The sequence below is a fragment of the Micropterus salmoides genome, unplaced genomic scaffold, assembly GCF_014851395.1.
Source record: "Micropterus salmoides isolate LMB-PRFRI ecotype aquatic unplaced genomic scaffold, ASM1485139v1 Ms_hic_scaffold_15, whole genome shotgun sequence".
Taxonomy (NCBI): domain Eukaryota; kingdom Metazoa; phylum Chordata; class Actinopteri; order Centrarchiformes; family Centrarchidae; genus Micropterus; species Micropterus salmoides.
In genome coordinates, this window is record NW_024040596.1 from 16,318,798 (window position 1) to 16,342,019 (window position 23,222).

A 23,222-nucleotide genomic window follows, 5' to 3' on the forward strand; every position below is an offset into this window, starting at 1 on the left:
TGATTGGATGGATTCACGTGCAGTGTTTATCTCACAAAAAAAGGTCTGCTTTTGTCTGCTTTAACCTCACACAGTTCCCCATTGTGGCCGTTTAGTCATGCACAGCTACTGTATATGCATAAAGAGAAATCGTGTGAGCAATTTCCACAGTGCACAAATGAAATGGCAGCGTACGGTATAAATAGCAAGAAATCTTCACATGAAAAAACGGTTTCTGTTACACTGTCTTGTTGTTCTATAGGTTAGCTGAACTTTCAGTTGTCATAGACTGCTGTGTATACATGGCTTGGGATGTGTTATGCAAGCAGTTCCATTTGCTTGCAGAGGCAAAGACACGTGCCTCAATTCATAACTAATGGAAGACTGTGTATGCCATTCATGCATGAGAGAGTCTGCCTGGCATAATCCAGCGTGAACTATGATGATGTTAAAATGGCATGGCTTTATGGGAGAATGCTCTAAAAATAAAAATAAAAAACAATAAATATACTGTATTTATGATTATTAAAAAAAGAGTATGCAAGCTGCATTAGTTGACAACAGATGTATACAAAAGACATTGGAAATATGAATAATAAAATAATACCTGATGCTACCATATAACATTAAGATCTAATTCTGTGGTTTATATAGGATTTAGGTTTGGCTTTGTTAAGAGTGACAGTTGGCAGGCAGATAGTGATAGAGTTTGGATTACGGTTGAAGCTTAATTTTTAAGCTCTCATGGATGATAAAACACATGCCGTTTCCAAGTGCCTCGTACCGTGATCAGATTAATATTTCAGATACTGCAATTTGGTTCCATGCTGATATGTTGTAAATAATGCCATCAAGATAAAACGCTGATGTTTGTGTCAGTTGCTGGAAACACTATATTTTAACTCTCTTGTTATGACCACTAGGGTCGAGTTGAAATGTATAAACTCTACCAGGTGAATTTCACCCAAACAGAACATGTTTTTCAAGAGAGTCCTGCTGACTGTGGCAACCCTAACCAGCACAACAACTCATTGGAGTCCAGCTGTTCAGCATTGATCCCTCTGTGTTTTCTGATGCACTGGCCCGGAATGTGATGTTATTTCATTACTGAGGCAGAAGCGACAAGCTCGGTCTCCTCCCCCAGGGGCACTGGTCACTCACTTGGACAGGGGCACTGTATGTAATCATAACTGAATGGCTTAGTCAGGCAAGCTCAGTTGCCTATGGACTCAACTCCAACTCAAGCAGGGAGAAACTTTGGAGTCAGGAGGTAGAACGGGAGCACACATCAGTGAAAGAGGCTTGAAAGGCCCGGACAGGAAAAACAGAAACAAGTTCTGCATTAAAGACTTTTCATCAGCAATGGACCCAGACGACAATGAACTCGGCATCTTCACTGTCATTCAGTGAGTAGTGTGCTGTGGATTGGTGTTCTGTTCTTTATAATTCAGTCAGAGATGGCTTGTTACTCACTCACTACTGTCAGATCTCTATGGATGAGTGCACTGATGGTAGTTATTATACAAAGAGTTTTGATTGTTAGGACCATATATGCATTGAGGAGACAGTTGAGCTTTTCACTTCAACCTTACATCGGCCATTTTGTTAAGAATTAATGAGTAGTTAATGCTTTTAAACAAAAAGAAAAGATTTAGTTTGTTTGCTGTTGTGATGCAGATTGCTGACTGAAGGTCGTGGGTTACCCTGCTTATTCTACACCACTGCATCACAGTAATGATGTATGTTCCTGTGGGGATGGCAAGGTTTCTCTTTGAGATTCACAACCCTCTTGAAAATAATTGGGTGTTTACAACTTTCACGAGAACTTTTCCTGTTTTATTTTTGCCCCTGAGTGACAGTAGCATGCTGAAAACCAGTGTATGGCTATACAGAATTTTCCACTAAAACATCATTGTTGCAAGGCTATAAATTATACTGTAGATGGTTGATGGAATGAGGCATCTACTTATGGTAGGCTTTTTCACCGCCACATTTTGAAATGTCATCGTAGGAAAAGCACAGCTATAAGTAATAACTGTAATCAGGTGATGGCTGCATTCCATGTAGATGTGTTAGTAAAGGTCCAGTTATTGTGCATGCATCACTCACTGGCATGGCTCTCTGGGGTACTTAAATCAATAACATTATTAGAGACACCAATGCTTATCCTACTGTAACAAGTCAAAATGTCTGCTGCGAAGAAGGTCTACGTAGGTGTGATCAGATTGAGCAACACATCCCATTTGCATTTAGTTAGATATAGAGACAGATTAGTAGCAAGTTGGTGGCAAGAAGAAAAATGCTCATAAGAATTATAACAAAATGAGAATAGTTTGTTGAGCTGTGATAGGCTGGCGTGTGTCCATGTTGTACCCGGCCTCCTGCCAAGTGCATGCTGGAAGAGGCTTCATCCTGCAGCGACCTTGAACAGTATAAGCAAATGTCGAAGATGAATGGATGGATGGATGTACCAAACATGACCTGCCATTGACCATATAAGCATGTTTAATAACCTGCGCTTTAACCAGTCACACAGTAGCTGTGGGTCTCAAGCATCTCGGCACAGTCCCCATTATGTTGTTTTGTTCTCTCCACACAGAATAGGCCACAGCCTTCCAGTATTTCTTTGAACTTTATCAGCAGGTGTAGTGGAACTGGCACACCAAATCCATAATCTTTTCAAAGCGTAGCCTAACTCCGCCAGGTAACATTTCACTTCTTATCCCAATTAGTCACACCGCTGAATATTCATGGTAAAAACAGCGTTCAGATCTTTAAACTCCCTGCTAAAAGAGGTTTAATTCACTGAATAAATCAACCGCGGCACAGGCATAATTAGTGTCGCACTAACAGATTGGGAAAGTTGAGGTTCAGAGGTGTGTCACTGGCAGACAAACAAAACAAAAATTTAACAAAATGCAGCGCATGAGACACTTAAGGGTGGTTTCTGAGGGCAGTTGTTGCCACTGACAAACATCTGGTTGAGGTCCAGGGCCCACTAATGCTAAGTTGGGATCAGACAGCAGTAAAAGCTACAAATTCACATTACTGTACTGTGCACTGAAATCTATAATGCTGGTCTATCTGCAGCATAACACTTTATATGGAAACATGATGTCCCAGTCCCATTCTGTGGACATTCCCTGATAAACTCTAGTGTTGTGATGGTTTTAAGCAATGCATATACATTTATCTCCTTGCTATCTATCTAACAAGAAATGTATGCAAAGTGGTTATGCTCAGCATATTTTAGCTTTTGAAGGCAAGCAACGTGATCCAAAGGCAGGCCATGCTAAATTTGAGCACTGCTGCGTTTTAAGGGGCCAAGTGTGCCAGAATGACTGAAATCAGCTGTTTTAAAAGAGAAGAGAGTTAGGGATCAGCAGGGCAGCGGGGTTTTATCGGTCAAAGCTTCAGCCATAGTCTCCTTAGATCACGCTTCTGTCTGACCCTAATATCCTTTGCCACTCATGTTGGCCTCTGGGGCGCAAGCACAAGTGGACAAACATAACTGTCCGGAATGCGCTGAGTCCCTCAATCCTCCCGCCACAGGACACCGTGACTGCATTTGAAGCAAATTGACATGTACCCTTCCAGAGATGCATCATCAGCCAAACAGTTACGTTTCACTTCACTTCTTTTAAACAATTGGTTCGAGTCCCTTCACAGAGATTTTAAGAAAAATCAGGAGGCTCACCCATTTACCCATCTAGTTGCATCTTTTCTATGGCAACGAACAAATCTGAGCCTGAGTGGAAGTGACAACATTCTTTATTGCATGTATCACTCTCAGCAAAGGCAAGTTGACTCACCCTGCAGAGCCATACAAGTTGTGGCATTTTAATATAAGATGGTTGCTACCAGACTGTCGAAGCAGTAACAAATCGTATCTTGAAATTCCTCAACTAGTATTTGTATTCTTTGTATTTGTTTTTATTTATCCATTACTACCTGACATTTATATCGATTACAGTGTTTATTATTCTGTCAAGCACCTGGCCGAGACCAACATTGAATATAATTAGGTAGGGGAATATCCCCTTTTAACCCTTTAAGTTGCATTATTTTGGGTAGAGTTTGTTTCCACAGTTTATTGACTCTGAGCTATATTTATACTTCAAACACACAGTTAAACAGGTGGAGCAGATGTCTTTTATATAATATATTTGATGTTAGCTTTGTCTAGCTAGATGTTTCCTGTAGGCACATCACAGATCAGGATAACAGAGTAAATTGTCTGTATTACTGTGAGAGTTCCTTTTATCAAAACTGTCTAAGCCACATGAAGAAGTATCAAACCTCCTTGGATCAGAGACAAGGCTAATTGGCTCTTGGTGGTTTTCGACAGAGGTGCCTCATCTGCGGTGTTCAATTTATGATAGGTTATTCTTCCTCTTTGGGATAATAGACACGTGGTGATTTTTCATCTGCTGCGTTAGTTATCCTTTGCCATATGTCTGGTTTTAAACTCTCGTGACTCTCCTGCTCATTTATCCATTTATCAGCATTTGAAACCCCAATTTGAAATAGAAAGTCAAGCACTGAAACATTGAAATTGCTCTACATCTGGAACTAGATGGAGAAATATACGAAAATGTATCCTGATGTATTTTGATCTGAAGAAATATCACAGGGGAATTGAGATGCTTGAAGCATCTTTTAACATGCAGCCAACCACTTGAAGCACTGTTAATCACAACAGCCCACCATCTTCTCCCCTCTAGACACTGATTAATCACACAAACCCAGTTCTTATTACCTACTATGTTATTCCATTCTGTGTATGGCGATGTAGCACTCCTGATCTTCTTTTGAGACCATTGCATCAGCTGTGTGTTTGTTTGTGTTGGGTGGGTTGCTAAAATGTTTGGAGGCCTCTCGTGAATGGCCTCATTGAGAGTAAGCATTTAGCAGCTGAACTGTTTTGAAAGGTCAAAACAAATGCGGTGTACAGTAAGGGCATCCTAATGTGCAGCTGTGAGGCAGAGACTTCAGTTGGGGGGAGGTGGGAGGGTGGGGGGGTCGGGGGCACACATCAGGTCCTCCTGTCTCTCGGCTGCTCTCACTGCTCCTCTGTTGCTTTTGCATTATGTACACATCATGCAGTGTGTCTGTCATTTCACCTCTCGCATCCTTTTCAGCCTTGCTCCTGATTTCTGGAAGCGCAGCACATGGTTGACGATTGATGAGGCTAGCCTGTGGGGATTCTTGGAAGCCGGTTGCATCCTTTTAGTAGTAATTCTTGTGGCCCTTGAAACCATACACACACACACACACACACACACACACACACACACACACACACATCCTCTCACATTCTCTCCCACTCTCGTCTCCCGTTTCCACCGCCACCCCTGTCCCTCCCTCCCTCCCTCTGCCCATGGCTCTAGCTCTGGCTGCCTCTCTCCAAAGCTGTTGTTACTGTGCGGCTCCCGCACATCATTCCACCACGATGGAAATTAAATGAAGGTGGCTTAACGCAGCTAACAGAGGCATGCTTTGAAGGATGTAACCGGGGGATGCTGCTGTGCCAGATCCTTTTCCATGGACTGTGGATTTGCGCTGCTGAGGAGAGGACACAGCAATCACTCAGCCATGCAGAAGCCCAGACAACAGGACTAATCTCTCCACCTGACTTGTGGAAGCTCCACTTTTTTTTCTGAATTATTTATTCCTTGCTGCCAAAGACAGTGTGGGACAATGGAGCCGGAGTGAAGTAGATGGTAAATTGGTAGCTTTGACTGCAGTCTGCAGCACACATGGATGTGTTCAGCTTTGTGAAGATGCCAAAGCTGTCAGGGTGAGTCCGATGGATGCTGCCGTGCATTTGCCTCTCTGTGTATGTCCCTGTTTGTTCTCTAGTAGGTGGTGTTCTGTATGTTCATATAGGCATGATTGTGATGGTGACACAGGCATTACATGTGGAACAGGGTGATTAAAAACACTGAGTTATTGATCGCTCAAGAGAGCAAGTTGTGCAGTCATGTATGTTGTGAAATGAATGAGCAAGTGAGGTAGATGGGAGTGGGGTGGATGCAGGAGCTGATGCAGTTAATGTAGCTACTAACTGTCTGTATCTAAGTTTGTTCGTTTTTTTATACTGCAGACAGTGGTCATGGTTTGTTGCTATATATGTTTTATTACCATGTGTGTCATGAAACCACAAATGTTCTTCAGCACTTCAAAATGACATCTACAAAAATGACCTGCATTTGTTTTAGATTTTAAATCGCTTCAATTTAAGGGCCATTGGTAATGATCACCAATTCACAGTAGAGTTGTCAGTCATTTTCAGACATTATATTGTGGTTGTATAATATAAGCATTGTTTACATAAATAATTGAGCGTGGTCTTTGGTCATTAGAATCATTAAATATGAATGGTCAAGTTCACATACCCCTGGCCAACAGGAGGATGAACACATGTAGAGCAGTTGGAACCCTCTGTTTTACAATAAAAACATTACCAAATTGTAGCTTTCATTTGTATTCTGTTTTTTTTTGGCAAATTTCAGTTTAAGAGAGAACAGAAAATTTTGTTTTTTACAAGACGTGATGGCAAATATGTGATATGTCAAGTATACTTTACACCAACATTCCTGAGGAATTCATTCATTGCCAGGACAGACACCTAACCTCATGCACCCATGGGTCTGCTAGATTGAGTTGATCTGCCCCAGTGGACAGTAATCCTCCTAGGGGATTTGGCTCCATCAGAAACACTACAGACCACTGGTGGTGGGAACAGCTGATCATAAATTCGTGATTAAATCAAGATACTTTATGTGTCACAAGAATGCCCGTTCAGTGCATTACATGTCACTTATGAGCTTATGAGTCATAAACAGACTGCACTGCCATTTATTTTCATTTGGGTTTTTTCTTAAATAGACAGAAATATGACAAAGAATTACAGCAATTCACTTTAGCGTTAATATTGCACAGTATTTAGTTTATTCTGTTGTATGCAAAAGGCAGCTTCTTTTTTAACATTCCAGCAGGAAAGAGGGCAGGGAACAGGGATTTTAGATCAGATGATAGGACCATTGTTTTCCAGCTAGTATCCCTCCATGGCAACATTCATGATGCGGCTCCCAGTGGACCACCAACATCACTGCATCCTGTCACCGTTAATAATGCCACACAATGCGATTATGAGTTACCACAGTGGCATTTTTTTGTTTTCTCCCTTTCAGCTGCCAGCAAGAATTTAAGTCAGCAGGGTGCTGTTTTTGCTAAGGTTGATAGAACATAGAACAAACCCGCTGTATGTATTTAGAGGTCTATGAGAAAGGCAACGTTTCCCTCATTGTCTTTTCCTTCTGCCTCGCAACGCCCCCAGATGTGTCTGCTGTCATTCTTTGTTGTGTTACCATCTAGCAAACATTTCCACACGTTTGGTGGTCTTTCATTGAAAGATAAGTAACTCTCACCCTCTGTCTTCTTGTATCGAACAAAGCAAGTTTGAGCCATTTGACCAAAGTTGTTTAAGCTGTTCTGGTTTGATCTTTCCATGTAGAACTTTGAAGCACTGTGTTATAGTACTGGTCACAATGTGACCGTTGACAAATTTACACCGCTTACGAGCAAAATATTTATGCAAGAGTATATTTCTCAAAATATATCAGTAGTAGACCCTTAAAAGAATATATGTTAATTACTTACATCATACTAATCTGGTCATGTGACCTTTCACAGTTGTCACATGATATTGATCCATTTTAATCAAGACAATCTATTTTTTCATTTAAAAGTTGAATTTCTTCCCCAAAGCCAACAATACAGATTTTAGAGCTTCAGAAATAAAATAAAATATGCGTTCACAATTGTGACCGGTGTGCTTAAACGGTACATTGCGTGGGTGTTTATAAATGGTTTGTCAGCAATAGCACTGTGGCGATAATGAGCGTGAACGTCACGTATTTATGTAGAAAGTCTTAATTATCACTCAGTCAAAGTGATTGCTTAACTCAGTAGGTTTGCTAAAACCTGTCTGTATAGGTGACTGCTGAGCGTGCGTGCATTGCATACGTTAAAAAAAGATTATGTGTTATTGTATGATGATGCAACTATTTTTGTCATCTTTTGTCATAAAAGATAGATGTGTTCATTAAATGTGTGAGATAATGTTTTTCCCTGGGTGGCATTGGGAAGATTTTTCCTCAACATGAACAATATGGAAGAACAGTTAAAGCTAATTTACTTGGACTACATGAATTAATTCCTGGCTGTGTTTCAAGGTGTACAAGGTAGATTTATTTATTGTTTTACAAAACTGGGTTGTATAACAAGATGAAGTTGTAGTTCCCTTTATGCTACTCACAAAAGCAAAAGTTATATACAAAAATGATATACAGTTGGGTGGATAAATAACAAGTCACAGAAATAAAACTATTTTACATGGATCAGTGCTGAGGATGAATTTAGGAGTGTTACAGCCTGGGGAAAGAAGCTGCTCTGAAGTCTGAATCTACTCTGTGAGCCATTGTTTGACATGTTTCAACGTTTTGGTTTTTTTTTTTGCACAGGAAATCACTGGTCTGGACACAAATTGATTAGCCTAAATGTTCATCAGAGTACACAAAGACCAAAAGATCTGTCATTCTCCGGCAGGAGTATATCAGAAATGGCTCAGGGTCAGAGATGGGAGCCAGCTGGCTGGTGGACAAGGTCTCATTTATTTTGTTCTGTCCTTTAGAGCTTTTAGCATAAAAGCAGTGAGTATCACAATGAGATGCAGTAGAATCCAAGTCTAGTTCAGTGCCCACAGGGTAAGTTCATCACTATATTTGGTTAATGTTTTACATAGAACTGTAAGGAGCAAAGGATGCCTAGGGAAATGCAGAGTAATAATAAAAACATATGTCTTTCTTTAGTTTTGTGTCTATTTTGTATAGCTGGATATACAAATTATGTATATGAAATTCAACACTAGTTACTAGTCAACATTAGTTCGGATTTGTTATTTTACTCTATATAAGATCATGGTGTTTTGCTGATTAACAGGTAAACTTAAGGCAGGGAGACTGTGAGGCTCACTTACTCACTATAAAATAGCAGAGGATCATAGTGGGTGGGCTGTTTCCCAGATGCAGTTATATTCCCACCCAGAGGAGATTAACTAACCAAAAACCTTTCTATATAGAGGCACCAGAGAGCTGCTGAGGATAGTGCGGTTGCCCATGGCAACGATATCAGTGCTTCCAAAGATAAACACAGAAATACAATATTCAGTTGGAATCATGGGGAAAGTAGATGCTCTTATTCTGAAAATAATAATATTGTATGAAATTCTAATCAGCAGGCTGTCTGATTTGGCTGTGCAGATGCATCATCATTGTTTGCTTCATATGAAAGTGGGTTCTTGTATATAAAACACAATGTTTTCTTCTCTGATGTCAAAACACAATGTAATGTGGACAAAAAAGTTGCAGAATGAGCAAGAACAGCAGCATGAAATTGAGCAATTATGTCTAAATACATCACTGATTTTACTTTAACAGCTAAGTATAAATAGCAGTGCACAGAATAAATATATTGGAGCATGTTCTACTGTGCTGCCAAATTGACCAAAGATTAGAGCCAAGGTGGTGGTTGGAGAAGTCAAGCAGAGGGCAGATGTTCTCTGAAACAAAAGGCAGTGCATTTGTGCCCTCAACAGGATGGAGGTAGTCTAAAAAAAAAAAAAAGAGGAATAAGGCCTTTTAATCAGAGAGGTTCCTGTCTGTCTGCGCCGCTGCTCTGCTCCACTCCCTGGCCTCCTCCCAGGAGATGGTCATCTCATCTGCCATCTCTCCACAGATTTCATATCCAAACAGAATCACATTAGCGGTCTAGCTCTGCATAAATGTCTCTGTTTAATTCGAGAGCACCGAGAAAGCAGCGTCTCCTCTGCCTCTTAAACATGTAGCTCAAGTCCTACAAGGGGAGTGAAAAAATACCTTTTACTTTTATTTGACTTTGTAAAGAGTTGGGTGTGTGTTCAGTGATTGTGGAGTGATGCAGACAAAGATTATCACTGATTTCAGATCCACAGCATGCAAAATGATTCTATCTATAAATTTCCTGTTTACTACCGGTAATGTAGTTTTGACAGCGTGACTGTATCAAGTCTGTGTCTGTATGTGTATTGAAGCGGCAGAAACTATGCTGAATGGTACCCAAACATCAGGAAACAGTAGATCCTGGGAGACTGGATCCCCATAGTCACACACACCAAACTGGCTGTACTGGGAAGGGAATAATGTAATGTTTAATTAATGATAACATATGCAAAGGAAAACTGTGATTAATATGGCTCTCTGGACTTGTCCGGGATACTTCCCTGTCTCTTGCCTAGTGCATGCTGGGAAAGTAATAAGGATTAAGGAAATGCCACCATGCACAAATTGCTGCAAACAACTTTCTGAATGCTTCGTGAAAAAATGCACTTCTCAATATGAGTAATGGCAGGTATGTGGCACCAGCGTGTGGTTTCATATAGCCAATCCTCATGGAGATTGTTGGTGTAAATTATTCAAACTAACTTGAATGTCTGTGTTGAATGTGCTCTTCTTAGCTGTGGCTTGTCTATAATGCATAGTTACTCCCTAAGTTAACAGGATTTCAGCCTTCAGAACGCACCAGAATGCTTCCTGCCACCAAGCTTGTATTCAGTGAGATGAAAGCGAAAGTGAACTACTGTGATAAAGCAAGGATCACATTCTTCATGCAATTTTTATGAAGGACTGAATGGAGATCTTTTCCCCATCTTTCTGATGATAAAAATATTATCTTTCATATTATAGTTACTGATGCATTTCGGTGACAGACTATTAATATCTTAATAAAGAAATCAAGATAGATGCACAGAATTATATCTTTTAATAAAATTGTGTGCGCTGTAGTTCCAAATCCCTGATGTTAGTTGCTGTAGTATAAAGGCTTAGTCAGTCATGTAGTTGCAGTGTACTTAGATTATGAACTATGAGTCATGTTTCCCTTTGTTGAGAATGTCTCATAGATGACTTTTTGCTTGCTACAGAATAGTAAAGTAAGTAAAATTCAGAGAGATGTACAAAAATGCCACCATACATTTTGTAGTTTTAGTACAATTTGTCCCCTACAGAAATCCTTTGGGAACATATTTGCTTCGAACCTCTTGTTCTAATTGTCCTCCCTCTGACTCTTGGGTAACCTGTTCATGAATTGTGCAGCATGGCTTGCCCACTTGGCGCTCGATTACTTAGTCTGATGTGACTGTGCAGGCATCATTTATTAATGCTAGCTGAGGAAGATCAGTTTCACTGTCCACCAGTGGGTGAAACTTTTCAGCCTCTCTGTAAGCCGGACTGCTGCGACTCACTGGCATAGTGCAGCTCCCGCTTGCAGACAAAACAAATCAAAGATCACAGTATCTATGACTGTACTGTTAACACAGAGACATTGTGGCTCAGAGACAGGAAATGGATTTAGGGGAACAGTTTGTAAGTGCAGAAACATATTTTGAAGGCACAGCATCTGGAACTGTAAGTACAATATGCTTTATTATGTTGTAGATCTTTGGAGAAATGTCAAACATATCCTTTCTAAAGGTGTAATCCTGCAAAAATACATCATGCTACAATTCTTTGACCTTTTATACGTTCCAGCTCTTGAGTAAAACCAGCAACATCAAACACTGCTTGTGTTAATATGGCTGTTAGCTTCATCCCAGAAGCTGAAATGGAGGATTCGTCAATGAGGTGAACATGGCTCCAACAGTGTCAGACAGTATCCAGTTGTGTCCACACACATCATTTGAGCTGCAGGAAATGTGTTCTAAATAAACACCATCGAGGCCTGCTCCCAGCTAATGTAGTGTAGGTCAAATAAATCCATATCCATGTGGAAACACTAATATCCCCCAAACACACCACTGTATTGGGAATAAATCACATTGCTTCCTGTGTTCCGAGCCCAACTTCAAATGTAGTGCACAGAAGAAAAAGACAATTTTCAGCTACAGTGCATGTTCTTTTATGAATTATTATTATTATTATTATTATTATTATTAAATACATCAAACAGTTTTGTTGAATAGGTGAAGTGGCCCCTGAATATACTTCAGCTTAGCTTGCATTATTTTGTAGCCAAGTGTCTGACATTGAGTGACTTTACAGTATTTCTAACCTTTGTCTCAGCTTATACGTTGTGCTAAGTTAGACAATATTTTATTCATTTCTCATGAAACGGACACGTGTGCCCACTCAGACAGACACGTTCGTGGGCACACCCACACTAACACACACTGTCATACAGACATGCGCACTGCACACATTTCATTATCGTTGGTACAGTAACTGGGGAAACATTTAGAGGGAAAGAAAGAGGGGCTTTGAATAATGAATGCGAAGAGCCCTGTTACACGGCAGACAAGCCTTTGAAGTGACATAACTTACTGCCACCGCTTTCATAGCATCACCAGTGTGCAGACACAAAGACAGAGATAAAGGGAAGACGAGTAGGGGTTTGCAGACAAAAGGACAGATGAAAACATTTAACCAATTACAGTTCTGCTGAATACCTGCACTCTGCCAACTTGTAGCACAGGGAAAAGGCTTTGCAGAATTGTGTTTTGCTGGTAAAATCAGACATTTATACAGGCGCTGTCTTCGTAATAGACGACAATCAATTGTTTTGTGAACAATTGTTACAGCTATAGTTGTATTCTCTGATAAACTTTATCAAATCGTCTTGGCATTGAGCAAATCAAATAAGCACTTTATAAGAAACTTCCTCAGGGCTTTTTTTAGAAAGAATGTGCTGACATCTAGAAATGAAACCAATTTCATGCCTCTCAAAGCACAAGAGTGAGGCATGACAACTCCGCCTTTGTGTCTAGCTTACGTAATTAATTTGATTCGTATTCACTGGGTGAACTGTGGCTGTGGAACATTGTTTATCATGCTGGAATCAGACATTCTCTTGTCACTTAGGTTGAATAGCTTCACGTCAGCCGACGACTCATTTGTTACATTAACTGATTTTTCATGTAACTTTGGAGCTTGATACTACAAGTGTTATGCAAGTAGCTTTTATTGACACCACACGTTATGATATAAAGTTGATATGCTTAATTTCTCTTCCCTTTCTTCCTGCAGCCAGAGGACCAAATCCTCAGGCTGGCCACCCCCTTCAGGGACCTGGAGTGCTTCACAGGGACCGCCCAATGGATGGGACTTGGGCACCATTAGAGAGGGGCGTGACTGCTACATCAAGTAAGTGCCCTGTGTTTAAAGAAAGAGAGGGGGAGCTTTCTCTGTCCCAGATGTTTCAGATGCTTTGCCAACCTGTGATTATTCCAGCCACGTCACTGCCTCCACACTGTCTCCATCTGTGCATTCAGAATACTGATTCTCTGTTCCCTCCACTGCTGCGCACACTCTGCTCCTGCCCACTCTCACTCTCTCTCACACTCTCACACACCCACAATACTCCTCATGCAGTCTCCCAAATGCAGAAGAGGGCTTTTGAGAGTGTGTGTGTGTGTGTGTGTGTGTGTGTGTGTACTTTGCCGCTGATGAAGAAATTCACCTGTGCCGGGGACTTGTTTTGATCTGAGAGTCTGCACGTTCCTCAGAGGATGCTGGGTTATAGTGTTGTCAGTGTAACTGATCCTTCGTAATTGGCACTTCTGGATATCTGTACAGGCAGGTAAAAAGAAACGCTCCACTGGTTCTTTATATGTTTGTGTGCACATGTTCTAATGTAACAAGTGATTGTTTGCTTGTTTCATCCGTTCTGTTGATTCAGCTGGGGCTTTTCTCCATTTTTTTTCACACCAGAGATGTGCAATATGCATTCATACTAGATCTAAATATATTGCTGCACTTATGAACCCCTGTGCATACTAAATCTGCTAAATGTGTGCTTCTTTCATTTGTTCATATATTACTTCTTGTCAATTCATATTCATTAAAATGTAACAATTCAATTTATCTTTATTGGCATAAAACAACAATACTGCCAAAGCTACAAAGAAATTTCAAAAGAACAATTCATTTCATACATTCAACATTTGCATGGCATAGGAGGTGAGCACTTGTCACACATGGGTTACAGCATGAGAAGCGTGATGTCAGAGGAGTTATGTAAGAAATAGGGAGCAGTGAAAGTACTGAATGCGGTGTGTGTCTGGATGAGGCAGATCATGGAGGCTGTTTTGTCTCCAGCTTTAGCGTTCTAAATTTGAAGAAGACTCATGAATAATCAAATGTCCATTTCTGTGACTCTCTGTGGCCATCTGAGTTTGTCAAGGTTACAGGGTGCTGAGACTCATTTGTTGTTATATCTCAATTGAACACAGGTCTAGTCTGCGTGACAGGAGCACATGAATAAAGCAGTAACCATTTAATATTTACAGTGTGGCACGCGGTATTTAACATACTGTAGATGTGATGTTTAGAGACTGCTGTGACTATATTCTGCAGTTGTTCAACAAAGCGGAACGATAAATGCCGAGCATGAGATGGCAGGATGGTCATTTCTTTTTTCAGAACACAGAGATGTCACAGTAAAATGATCAGTATTTAAAATGACTTCACCATTTTGTTTACCACATTTAATAGACAAATAGACATATTTTTCATGTGGGAGGTTAGAAGAAAAGTAGCCAGTTCCCTAAAAGGGGGAGTGACACAGCAAAAAATATGCCAATAAAAACTCTGTGATAGCATAATTTAAAAAAAGGTTGTGTTCAGTACAGATATAACCACCAAGTTGTAAAAGCTTTTCAAAGCAGCCTTTCAGGACAAGAGTAATGGTAATGAGCTTACTCCACTCATATGCTTTATGAACGGCATTTCTTTCTGCTCATTTCTGTTCATCTTGTTAACTGTATAGGTCACAGTGCGGCTTCTGATCGCTATATAGAGTGTTGTGGAATTACACTAGCAGCTAATGAGTATGATTAGGGACTATTAGATGCATGGCTGTCTGCACAATGGGAATCCAGCCATGTTTAGCAGGTGGCCATGCAGGGGAGGAGACAGTACTCTTCCTGAATGCACAGGTCCATATGGTTTTGATTTGTGCACAATCTGTTGAGTTTGTCTTCTGAGAGATAAAACTGACGCACAAATCCAAACGGTGGGTGTGAGAAGGACCTTCAGAATTGTAAAGTGATGGAGTTCACTGTGCAGTAATTGTTGTTATGAGTGGTCTTACTTGTTATGGTATCAATATGAAACAAATTCCTTGTTTTAATGTTGGGGTAAGAAGCGTGAGGACAAAATGGGTCACTTGATTAGGCATTAGAATAAATTATTATATTTAAAGGAATTGGAGGGAAATAAATGAAAATAAAGATTTTTTCAGACCTCTGTATGGAGGCTTGAGAGTGCCACTAAAATAATTTTGAACTTGAATGGTTCACTATAATCAGATATTTAACTGATACATTATGACATGCTTGTTGCACTGAAATTAGATAATTAAAAAGCTATGTAAAAATGGTTACTAAATGCACCAGATACTAATTATTAATAATCCTTTTGATTTTCTTGCCTCTGGCTTCTAACTGCCAGTAATTATACAGTGTGTGTTACGGTGTCCTGTTTATGTTGTCCCACAATGCTGGGTTGGGTATGGAAAATCCTGTGGGTGTGTTGTGAATATTTTGCAACAGTCCCTATAATATTATACTGACATCATATGAGTAACAAAATAAAGTCAAAGACAGTAGACTTTAAAGTCAAAACCTACCAGATGTATCTACAACCATGAATATTATGGGAACATTATGTAGGGAATGAAATAATAAAGTTAACAAACTAGTGCTTAGTTTTTATTTATTTATTGACTCTGTAATTTATAGCGTTTCTCACCCTCACATTTTTATGCAGTCCTGTTCAATAACACATACGCTGCTGTTTTCATGAAAATAATAACAATAACAAATTTTAGGGCTAATTATTTTTGCACATGGAAATTATATTTGGTAAATAAGCCCCCAAAGGGAACTAAACTTATTGAACCTATTTGGCACAAACATGTTCTTATTTTTAATATGACGGAATGAGGGTTTCTCCTTAGATACAGTCATTAAATATGGTACAGAGAAAACCTACTCAGCTCATTATTTTTTATGTCTCCACTTTTTGAGTCTTGTTACTGCAGGCTTTGCACATACCATTACCAGTCTTTCTGCCTGCCCATAATAATGTTCCACACTGCGGTGAAATTCGAGGCATCTGTGTTTATTTAGCCTATTCATTTTTAAATGGACAGACATAATTATTGTTAAACGGCTACGAAATGTAATGCTTTGTTACGCCATTTTTCTGTGTCTAATGTGTCTTCCTCTCATATACCCTCCCACAATTATTCTCTGCTCTGTTTTGTCCATATTTTCAGGATGCCAGTAATATTTTTTTCACCCATAATTTAGTGAGGTAGTAGTGAGGCACAATGGGTGCATGTTTTTCAATCACTCACTGTGTGTGTGTGAGAGAGAGAGAATGAGTGTGCATTTTGTGAGCTGTTCTTGTGATGATACAGTAAGTTACTGGGGCAAATCTCTTCAATGAAGATGTTTTTGCTATTCTTTTTAAGTAATACTCGACTTCAGTCTCATTACAAGTTACTATTTGATACTGTTATAAAGGTATCATACTTATTCTCTTCCTTTTGCATGACAAAGGCATGCAGAGCAAAACAAGGGAGTGGGAGGAGGGATAAGAACATCTGTCCTTGTAATGGGTAGCTGTCAGATCTAAGTAAAATTTCTTAATTTTGAGAAACTTTCAAGAAACTGGTACAGTAATAGCTCTTCAAATTAAAGAGAATACCAGCCATAGGAGATAGCAAATTACATTATTATTAATTATTTTATCTTTTATAGATGATTGTTGATAAGAAGGTGGTTAGTTTTAAGGCTCAGCAAAGTCTGTTCCCCTCTGTAGCTATATGCTGCAGACCTCTTAACCCTGCTCCAAACAATAAAGGCCCTGTTTTACTAGAATTGGCTAGTAAAGTCAATGTTTAATATTTATCTTACATTGTCGTATATCGTTTTCCTTTGGATTAGGTTTACTTAAGGCCTGAGCATTGGATTTAAAGGGTTATTTCGTCTTAGTTCTCTGTAAAGGTGAACGTGAGGTTCACTTATAGTTCAGGACTGATATTACCACAAAAAAAAATAAAGGTTGAAAAAACTGGTATAAATATTTTTTCACGTCCTGTCATCTTCCGTTATCTGTTAAGCAGCTGTATTTTACACCCTTCTGACAGATCACGTGTTTTTTTTTCTTCTGGTTTATAGATCTGGAAAGGAACTGTTGAATCCTCCTCCAGAATATCAGTTGACAATCACTTCGCTTTGAACATATTTTTGCCCTTGTTTTTTTCATAGTATTGGGATTGCGATTGACAGATCGCACTGTGCCTTTGTGCTGTGAAAGATTAATTGTTAGTATTTAGTGGTGAATAGTACATGTGTCAAGAATAACTGAATTACACACTGTCTGCCCACGGCTTTAATTAACCAACATTGTTGGCACCATACAGAGCTGCTACTGCTGCTGCTTTTGCAGCCAAGGAGAGTGGAGAAACACTGTATGAGTATGTGAAAGCTACAGTACATATAGTTTGTGCAAGATTTTTGAACTAAAAAAGCCAAAAGAATAACTGTTGCAAGGATTGAAGTAAAGGGTTAAATAAGATACCATACAGTGTTGGTTTGCCAGCTATTGATGGCAGAATTCTTGCAGTCAATGAGATAGAAAATCTCAAACTCTCAATCTTAAACAGCATGACACTCCACATCTGTATTAGAGTGGCAAAAGCCTATTCTAGTGTGAGTATTACACAAAACTTGCTAAAGCACACAGTGGATTATTTGCAATGTGAGAATACAAACATTGGAGCTTGATACCATCGCCCACATGTTCTATTTTTTGCAGAATTGCACAAACTCCTTATTTCAAAACAATATCTGGCAATATCTGTCTTGATTTTGGGGATTTATATTCAAGTTAAACAACCATTTTCTATACAGTTAGTATTTACATTTGCTGCTGTCCTTGTTAACAGCTTTCTCCTGTCTGAGTTGCAGCTGTCATTGTTTCTTGAAGGCAGTTCTTTTTAATAATAATAATTTTTAGTGGTTATATTAGTTCAGGCTTCACATTTTGAAACTATCAATTTTCGATTAGTTTGCCCATTATATTCTTGATTAATCATTTGTTCTAAAAAAGAAAATGTCAGTTCAAAACCTAAAGATATTCAATTTACAATGATACAGGGATAAGCAGCAAATCCTCGTAGAGAAGAAGCTCTAACTAGAGACTGTTTTTGTTTAAAACTTCAACTTAATGAGCCAATTATCAAAATAATTGCTGAACATACTTCTGTTAATCAGCTCATTAATTAATCAACTAATTGTTTCAGCTGCAGTTGAGATTATTACATATTTGGGTTCAAGATTCAATTATTCTTTGTACCCATACAGTTTACATACCATTATTCAATTATAATATATATTCAAAATCAAATAAATGCATGGTGCAATGACATGTTACTTCATTTTCAGTACAGCAAAGATTAGCAATTCCTTACAATATGTCTTACAGTACCATTTTACAATTATAATAATACTGGAATTAATGGAAGTTTCTGTGGTTTCTGTGGGTTCAGTGCATACAAAAGCAGCGATTCACAGTGTAACAAAAAACAATTAGTAGTGACGACAACAACAACAGAAAATATTGTTTTTGTCATTCGCATAGCCACATCTCCCAGAGCAGCTCCCTGGAGGAGGTCCGTCTGGACGGGGACAAGTTTGCGACACCAACGCCCCGGAAGGTGGAGATGAGACGAGACCCAGTGCTTGGCTTTGGATTTGTGGCAGGCAGTGAGAAACCTGTGGTGGTCCGCTCAGTCACACCAGGTAAAGTGATCTGGCTGCACAGTGAGCTCTAATCCAATAGTGACTCATTCAATCTATGGCTATTATCAACACATTCCCCAAAGGAGATGAAATCCCCTTAATATGTAGCTAGGAGGGAGAGAGGGAAACCCGCTCAGGCTGTAGTTCATGCCGATGATTCATTGATTTTAACAGCGCTCAATGAGTAAGCATTCATTAGAGCCTTGAGCCGCAAGACAGGAAACCAAGAGAATCAAGACAAATAGCATGACAGTGCACAGTTTGTACCACTTAATTCTCGTTTGGCGTGTGTTGGCAGGGGGTCCATCAGAAGGCAAGCTGATCCCAGGGGACGAGATCATCATGATTAATGATGAGCCAGTCAGTTCAGCACCCAGGGAGAGGGTTATTGACCTTGTCAGGTATGACGACACACTAAGGTGAGATGCCTGTTGTTAAACCTGTTGTTGATGATCCTACAGAGCCTATGAAAAGTATTCACCCTTCTTGACAGTTCTCATGTTTTATTGGCTTTTTTCGACACTGATGTAGCAAACCTAAATTTAGTTATGCAATTTAATAAATTTATGAGAATTGATACCCAGTTATGAATTTTATTATTCATAAAATCCAACCAGATTCCTCGTTTCAGGGCACCACCGGAGTTGTTATAATCCTAGAGTCTCCGGACCTCTAGGTAGTTTTAATAATTATACAATTATTACTAGTGATCAGTTAGTTAATAATCGCTCAATTATCTTAAATCAGTCAGTCAGTCTCATATCTAAAGGGTCATTTCTCTCGGCAGGGACGTAGAAATAGGCAACACACACAGCTCTTGATTATATTACAGTGAATTTATTCTCTAACTAATGTGATAAAAAGATGGTTGGATACAGGGAACATAAACATTTGCTGAACAATGAGCCTGGAGGTTCGATTGTGGGAAGAATTTGACTCATACGGCATAGAAGAGCTAATGAAAGTAAACTAATGCTATGATTTTAGGAGTTAAAAGGGAAATATCTGATCACAGAACGTGTGTTAAGTCTTACTGCTTGTGGACAGCCTGCTTTTGGCCTGTTGCACGGGTCCCACTAGCTGCCCGATCCTGGCTTTTTGCTAGGGATTCTCCGGGGTTCTCCGTGTCTGATTGAAAACGCCTCCTCAGTCTGGCAATTCGGCTGTTTTCAGGTTTCCTTCATTGTAGCTGGTGAGACCACGTGGCTTGGTCTGACCTCGGTGAAGTTGGCTCGACGAAAAAGGCTTAAAATGGAACTTGGTCGTTCCTGAATTAGTCCAGTGTAACTTAACGGACTGATAACTTTAACAAACAAAAGAATTACAGAAAATAAAACAAACTGAAGGCAGATCGATGTCGCGGCACTTCAGGTGTGTAGCTTCAGGTGAACAAAAGGGCGGTCTCGCTGGCCGAGTCTGAGGGCGTTGCCTGGCGAGGCACGCCGCACGTGTGCCGAAGCGTCCAGGGAGCCGAGCAGAGCAGAAGAGAGCCAACAGCGAAGAGAAGAGCGCACGAGAGGTCCCTTTGATGAGTTAATAAACATAGAGCAAAGTCAGTTGCCACGGAAACATGTGTGTGGGGGGGGGCAGTTTTAATAGGCTGTTCAGGGAAATGCCAATGGCTGGTTCGTGTCCCTTTGTCAGTTTAACAGTCAGGCCCCGCGTTATCAGCTTTGGAATCAAAAAGGTGCCAGTTTTATGGTCGGGCTAGCACTTAGAGAAAACAACTTTGACCCCCCCCCTTCTTCTCTGGGGAGGAGAAAGGAATTTAGGGTAGCTCCAAATTTATTCAATATAAAATGCACAAATCCACAACGTTGTTCACTACACTGATCAACAGAAGATCAATGTCAAAGTGAAAATGGATCTCTACAAAGTTAAATAATTGTAAATATAAAATACTAAATACTAATACATAAATATTCATCCCCTTTAATAGGACACACATAAAGCATCAATAGTGCAGCCAATTAGTTTTAGAAGTCACATAAATAGTTAAATGAAGATCACCTGAGAGGGATTGAAACTGTAAATGATGAATTAATGAATGCAAACAAATGTATTCCTTGGATTAATTTGGATTGACAAATTTGGTCTGTCTAATGCAGAGTTTTTCAGGTATGTGCAACTACAAAATCTAATCCAAACTTCTTTTTTATTTGGACAGCAAAGCAATTTAGAAAATAAATTATGTATTATTCAGAAACAAATAATGAATTAGCTGGTAAAGTTTACAGAATCCTGTAGAAATCAGATTCTGTAGACACTTTGGTGCTATCTAAAATACATTCTTGGAACAAAGATTTAAGGAGAACTGATATCAATTTAAGGTGGAGGGAATATTGGAATTTAACAAGAGATAGAACAATAAATGAAAATTGATAAAAATATAAAGTTATGTAAATTAGTAATATATCAGGGAATTGTCTTAAATGTGGAATTACGGATTCATTGATAATCTGATATTGGTACTGGTGAAGGATAAAAGTTGGGCGTTTATATAGAGAAACTGTATTTAGATAATTTAGATAATTTCATGAAATCATATCATAAAAGTTATAACCAACAACCATACCAACAGATAGAACAAACAAAAGCTCTGGGGCAAAAGCTCAACCTCATATGTTGTCAAATGTGAGTGTCGTTGTTATATGTTTTGTCATTAGGATTGTGGGTCTTTGTTTTGTAAATGTGGGATTTGGAAAATAAATGTATTTATTTATTTATTTTTTGAGAAATCTAAACAAAATCTTAAATACATCTGTATCTGGAAGGTCCAACTTTTGGTGAGTCAGTATTGTTAGGTGCACCATGACAACAAATGACCACTCCAAGCAACTCAGTAAAAATATGATTGAAAAGCACATGTCAAAGTTTCACTTTCAAAAAAGGCCCATTAAACATAAAATTAAACTAAATTAAACTTGAAACATAAAAACTCAAAGGGAGGTGAATACTTTATAAAGGCACTCTTTAAATTAAACTACTGTACTTGTTGTCACCGTTTTCTGTTTATGGACACACTGTAGATGACCACAGATTTGCAAAAATACCTAAACTTTCCATCATTGTATTTTTTTTATTAGTATTTTATTTTGAAGTGGACATTTTTGTAGCCACCTGCACCATTCACAGTGATTTAGCTGTATGCTGGTGTTGATGTTTATTCATGCGTCTCATTAGATTAATTTCACTGACACAGCTGAGTGGCTGTGAGCGTTTGGTCCCCATATGACCTGTGCGGCAGTCTGTAAATAGTACATTAGTACAGGGAAAAGTGCCCATGTGGCCACTCCTTCACAGCTCCTGTGGCCTTGAATGGGCTCAGTTTCTGCAGAAAAACTCCACACTATGGAGGCAAGACAGGGCTGCCAGGAGCATCACTGGGACACAATGTTCCTCCTGCTACCGTCCACCATGATATCTCAAAAATAACAATAACTGGTTCCAAGAAAACTGAAATATTTCCACATTTCCCTAACCACAGTATTTTGGTACTTTTTTTTTGTTACAATATTTTATTACAAATTAATCTTTCATTAAAATATGCTTTTTGTGTCTTTCAGGAGCTGCAAGGAGTCCATTTTATTGACCGTTATTCAGCCGTACCCAGTAAGTTTCTCTACTCTCTATGAAAGAAACCTAATACATTCTGATAGGCTGCTTGTGTGTTTGGAGCTGATTATTTTGTTGACTCTGAAAGCAAGTCATTAATCATGCCATATGTTTGTACTGGCACTGTATCAGTAATGCCTTACCTAAGTGTTGGAGCCCTGCTAACTCAAAGGGAGTCCAGTTGCTGTGGTCTATCCAAGTCTTCTTGTGTTATAGCGTCAGATCCTCACAAGACCTCAGATGAACCCTACACATCAACATTTACTAGTCACGGAGCACCAGATGGTGTTGAACACAGTGCCGGGAGCATATATTCGGCCTTTGTTTACAGTTCACATAATAAGACACTGGAAATGGAATTATGCTTGAATTGTAAATTAAATCTGATAATTCTCTATACACCATGGCAGTAATCATAGTGTTTTATACCATGCAACATTTCCTAAAACTTAATTTATAAATACATCCATTCATCGTGCATTTCAATAAATAATTCAGTTCAGAATTAGGGGTGTGAATATTAAAACGTGACAATATTTGTTGTTGAGGTGAAAAGCTGTCACGATATAAGCATGACGGAGTGCGAGTGTTAAATAAGCATAGAAGATGCTGCTTTTAAATCTTTTGTGTGGCATCATTTTGGGGCACCCAGTGGAAACAATAAATGGTGACAGACAAGATGCAAAAAATATGCAACATTTCATATATAGTCATATATTTT

The 23,222-nt window shown here is 39.2% G+C and overlaps 1 protein-coding gene across 1 annotated transcript in view; it reads left to right on the forward strand.

Annotated features, from left to right (window-relative positions):
* Positions 1 to 5,369: 5,369 nt before the first annotated feature.
* frmpd4 (FERM and PDZ domain containing 4) overlaps positions 5,370 to 23,222 on the forward strand; it is a 28,627-nt gene continuing 10,774 nt past the window's right edge. The window contains exons 1-5 of the mRNA XM_038720618.1: positions 5,370 to 5,779; positions 13,101 to 13,217; positions 18,726 to 18,886; positions 19,185 to 19,287; positions 22,453 to 22,498. Coding sequence (XP_038576546.1) covers positions 5,739 to 5,779; positions 13,101 to 13,217; positions 18,726 to 18,886; positions 19,185 to 19,287; positions 22,453 to 22,498 — 468 coding nt within the window. The 5' untranslated portion in view covers positions 5,370 to 5,738. The remainder of the gene's footprint in view (positions 5,780 to 13,100; positions 13,218 to 18,725; positions 18,887 to 19,184; positions 19,288 to 22,452; positions 22,499 to 23,222) is intronic.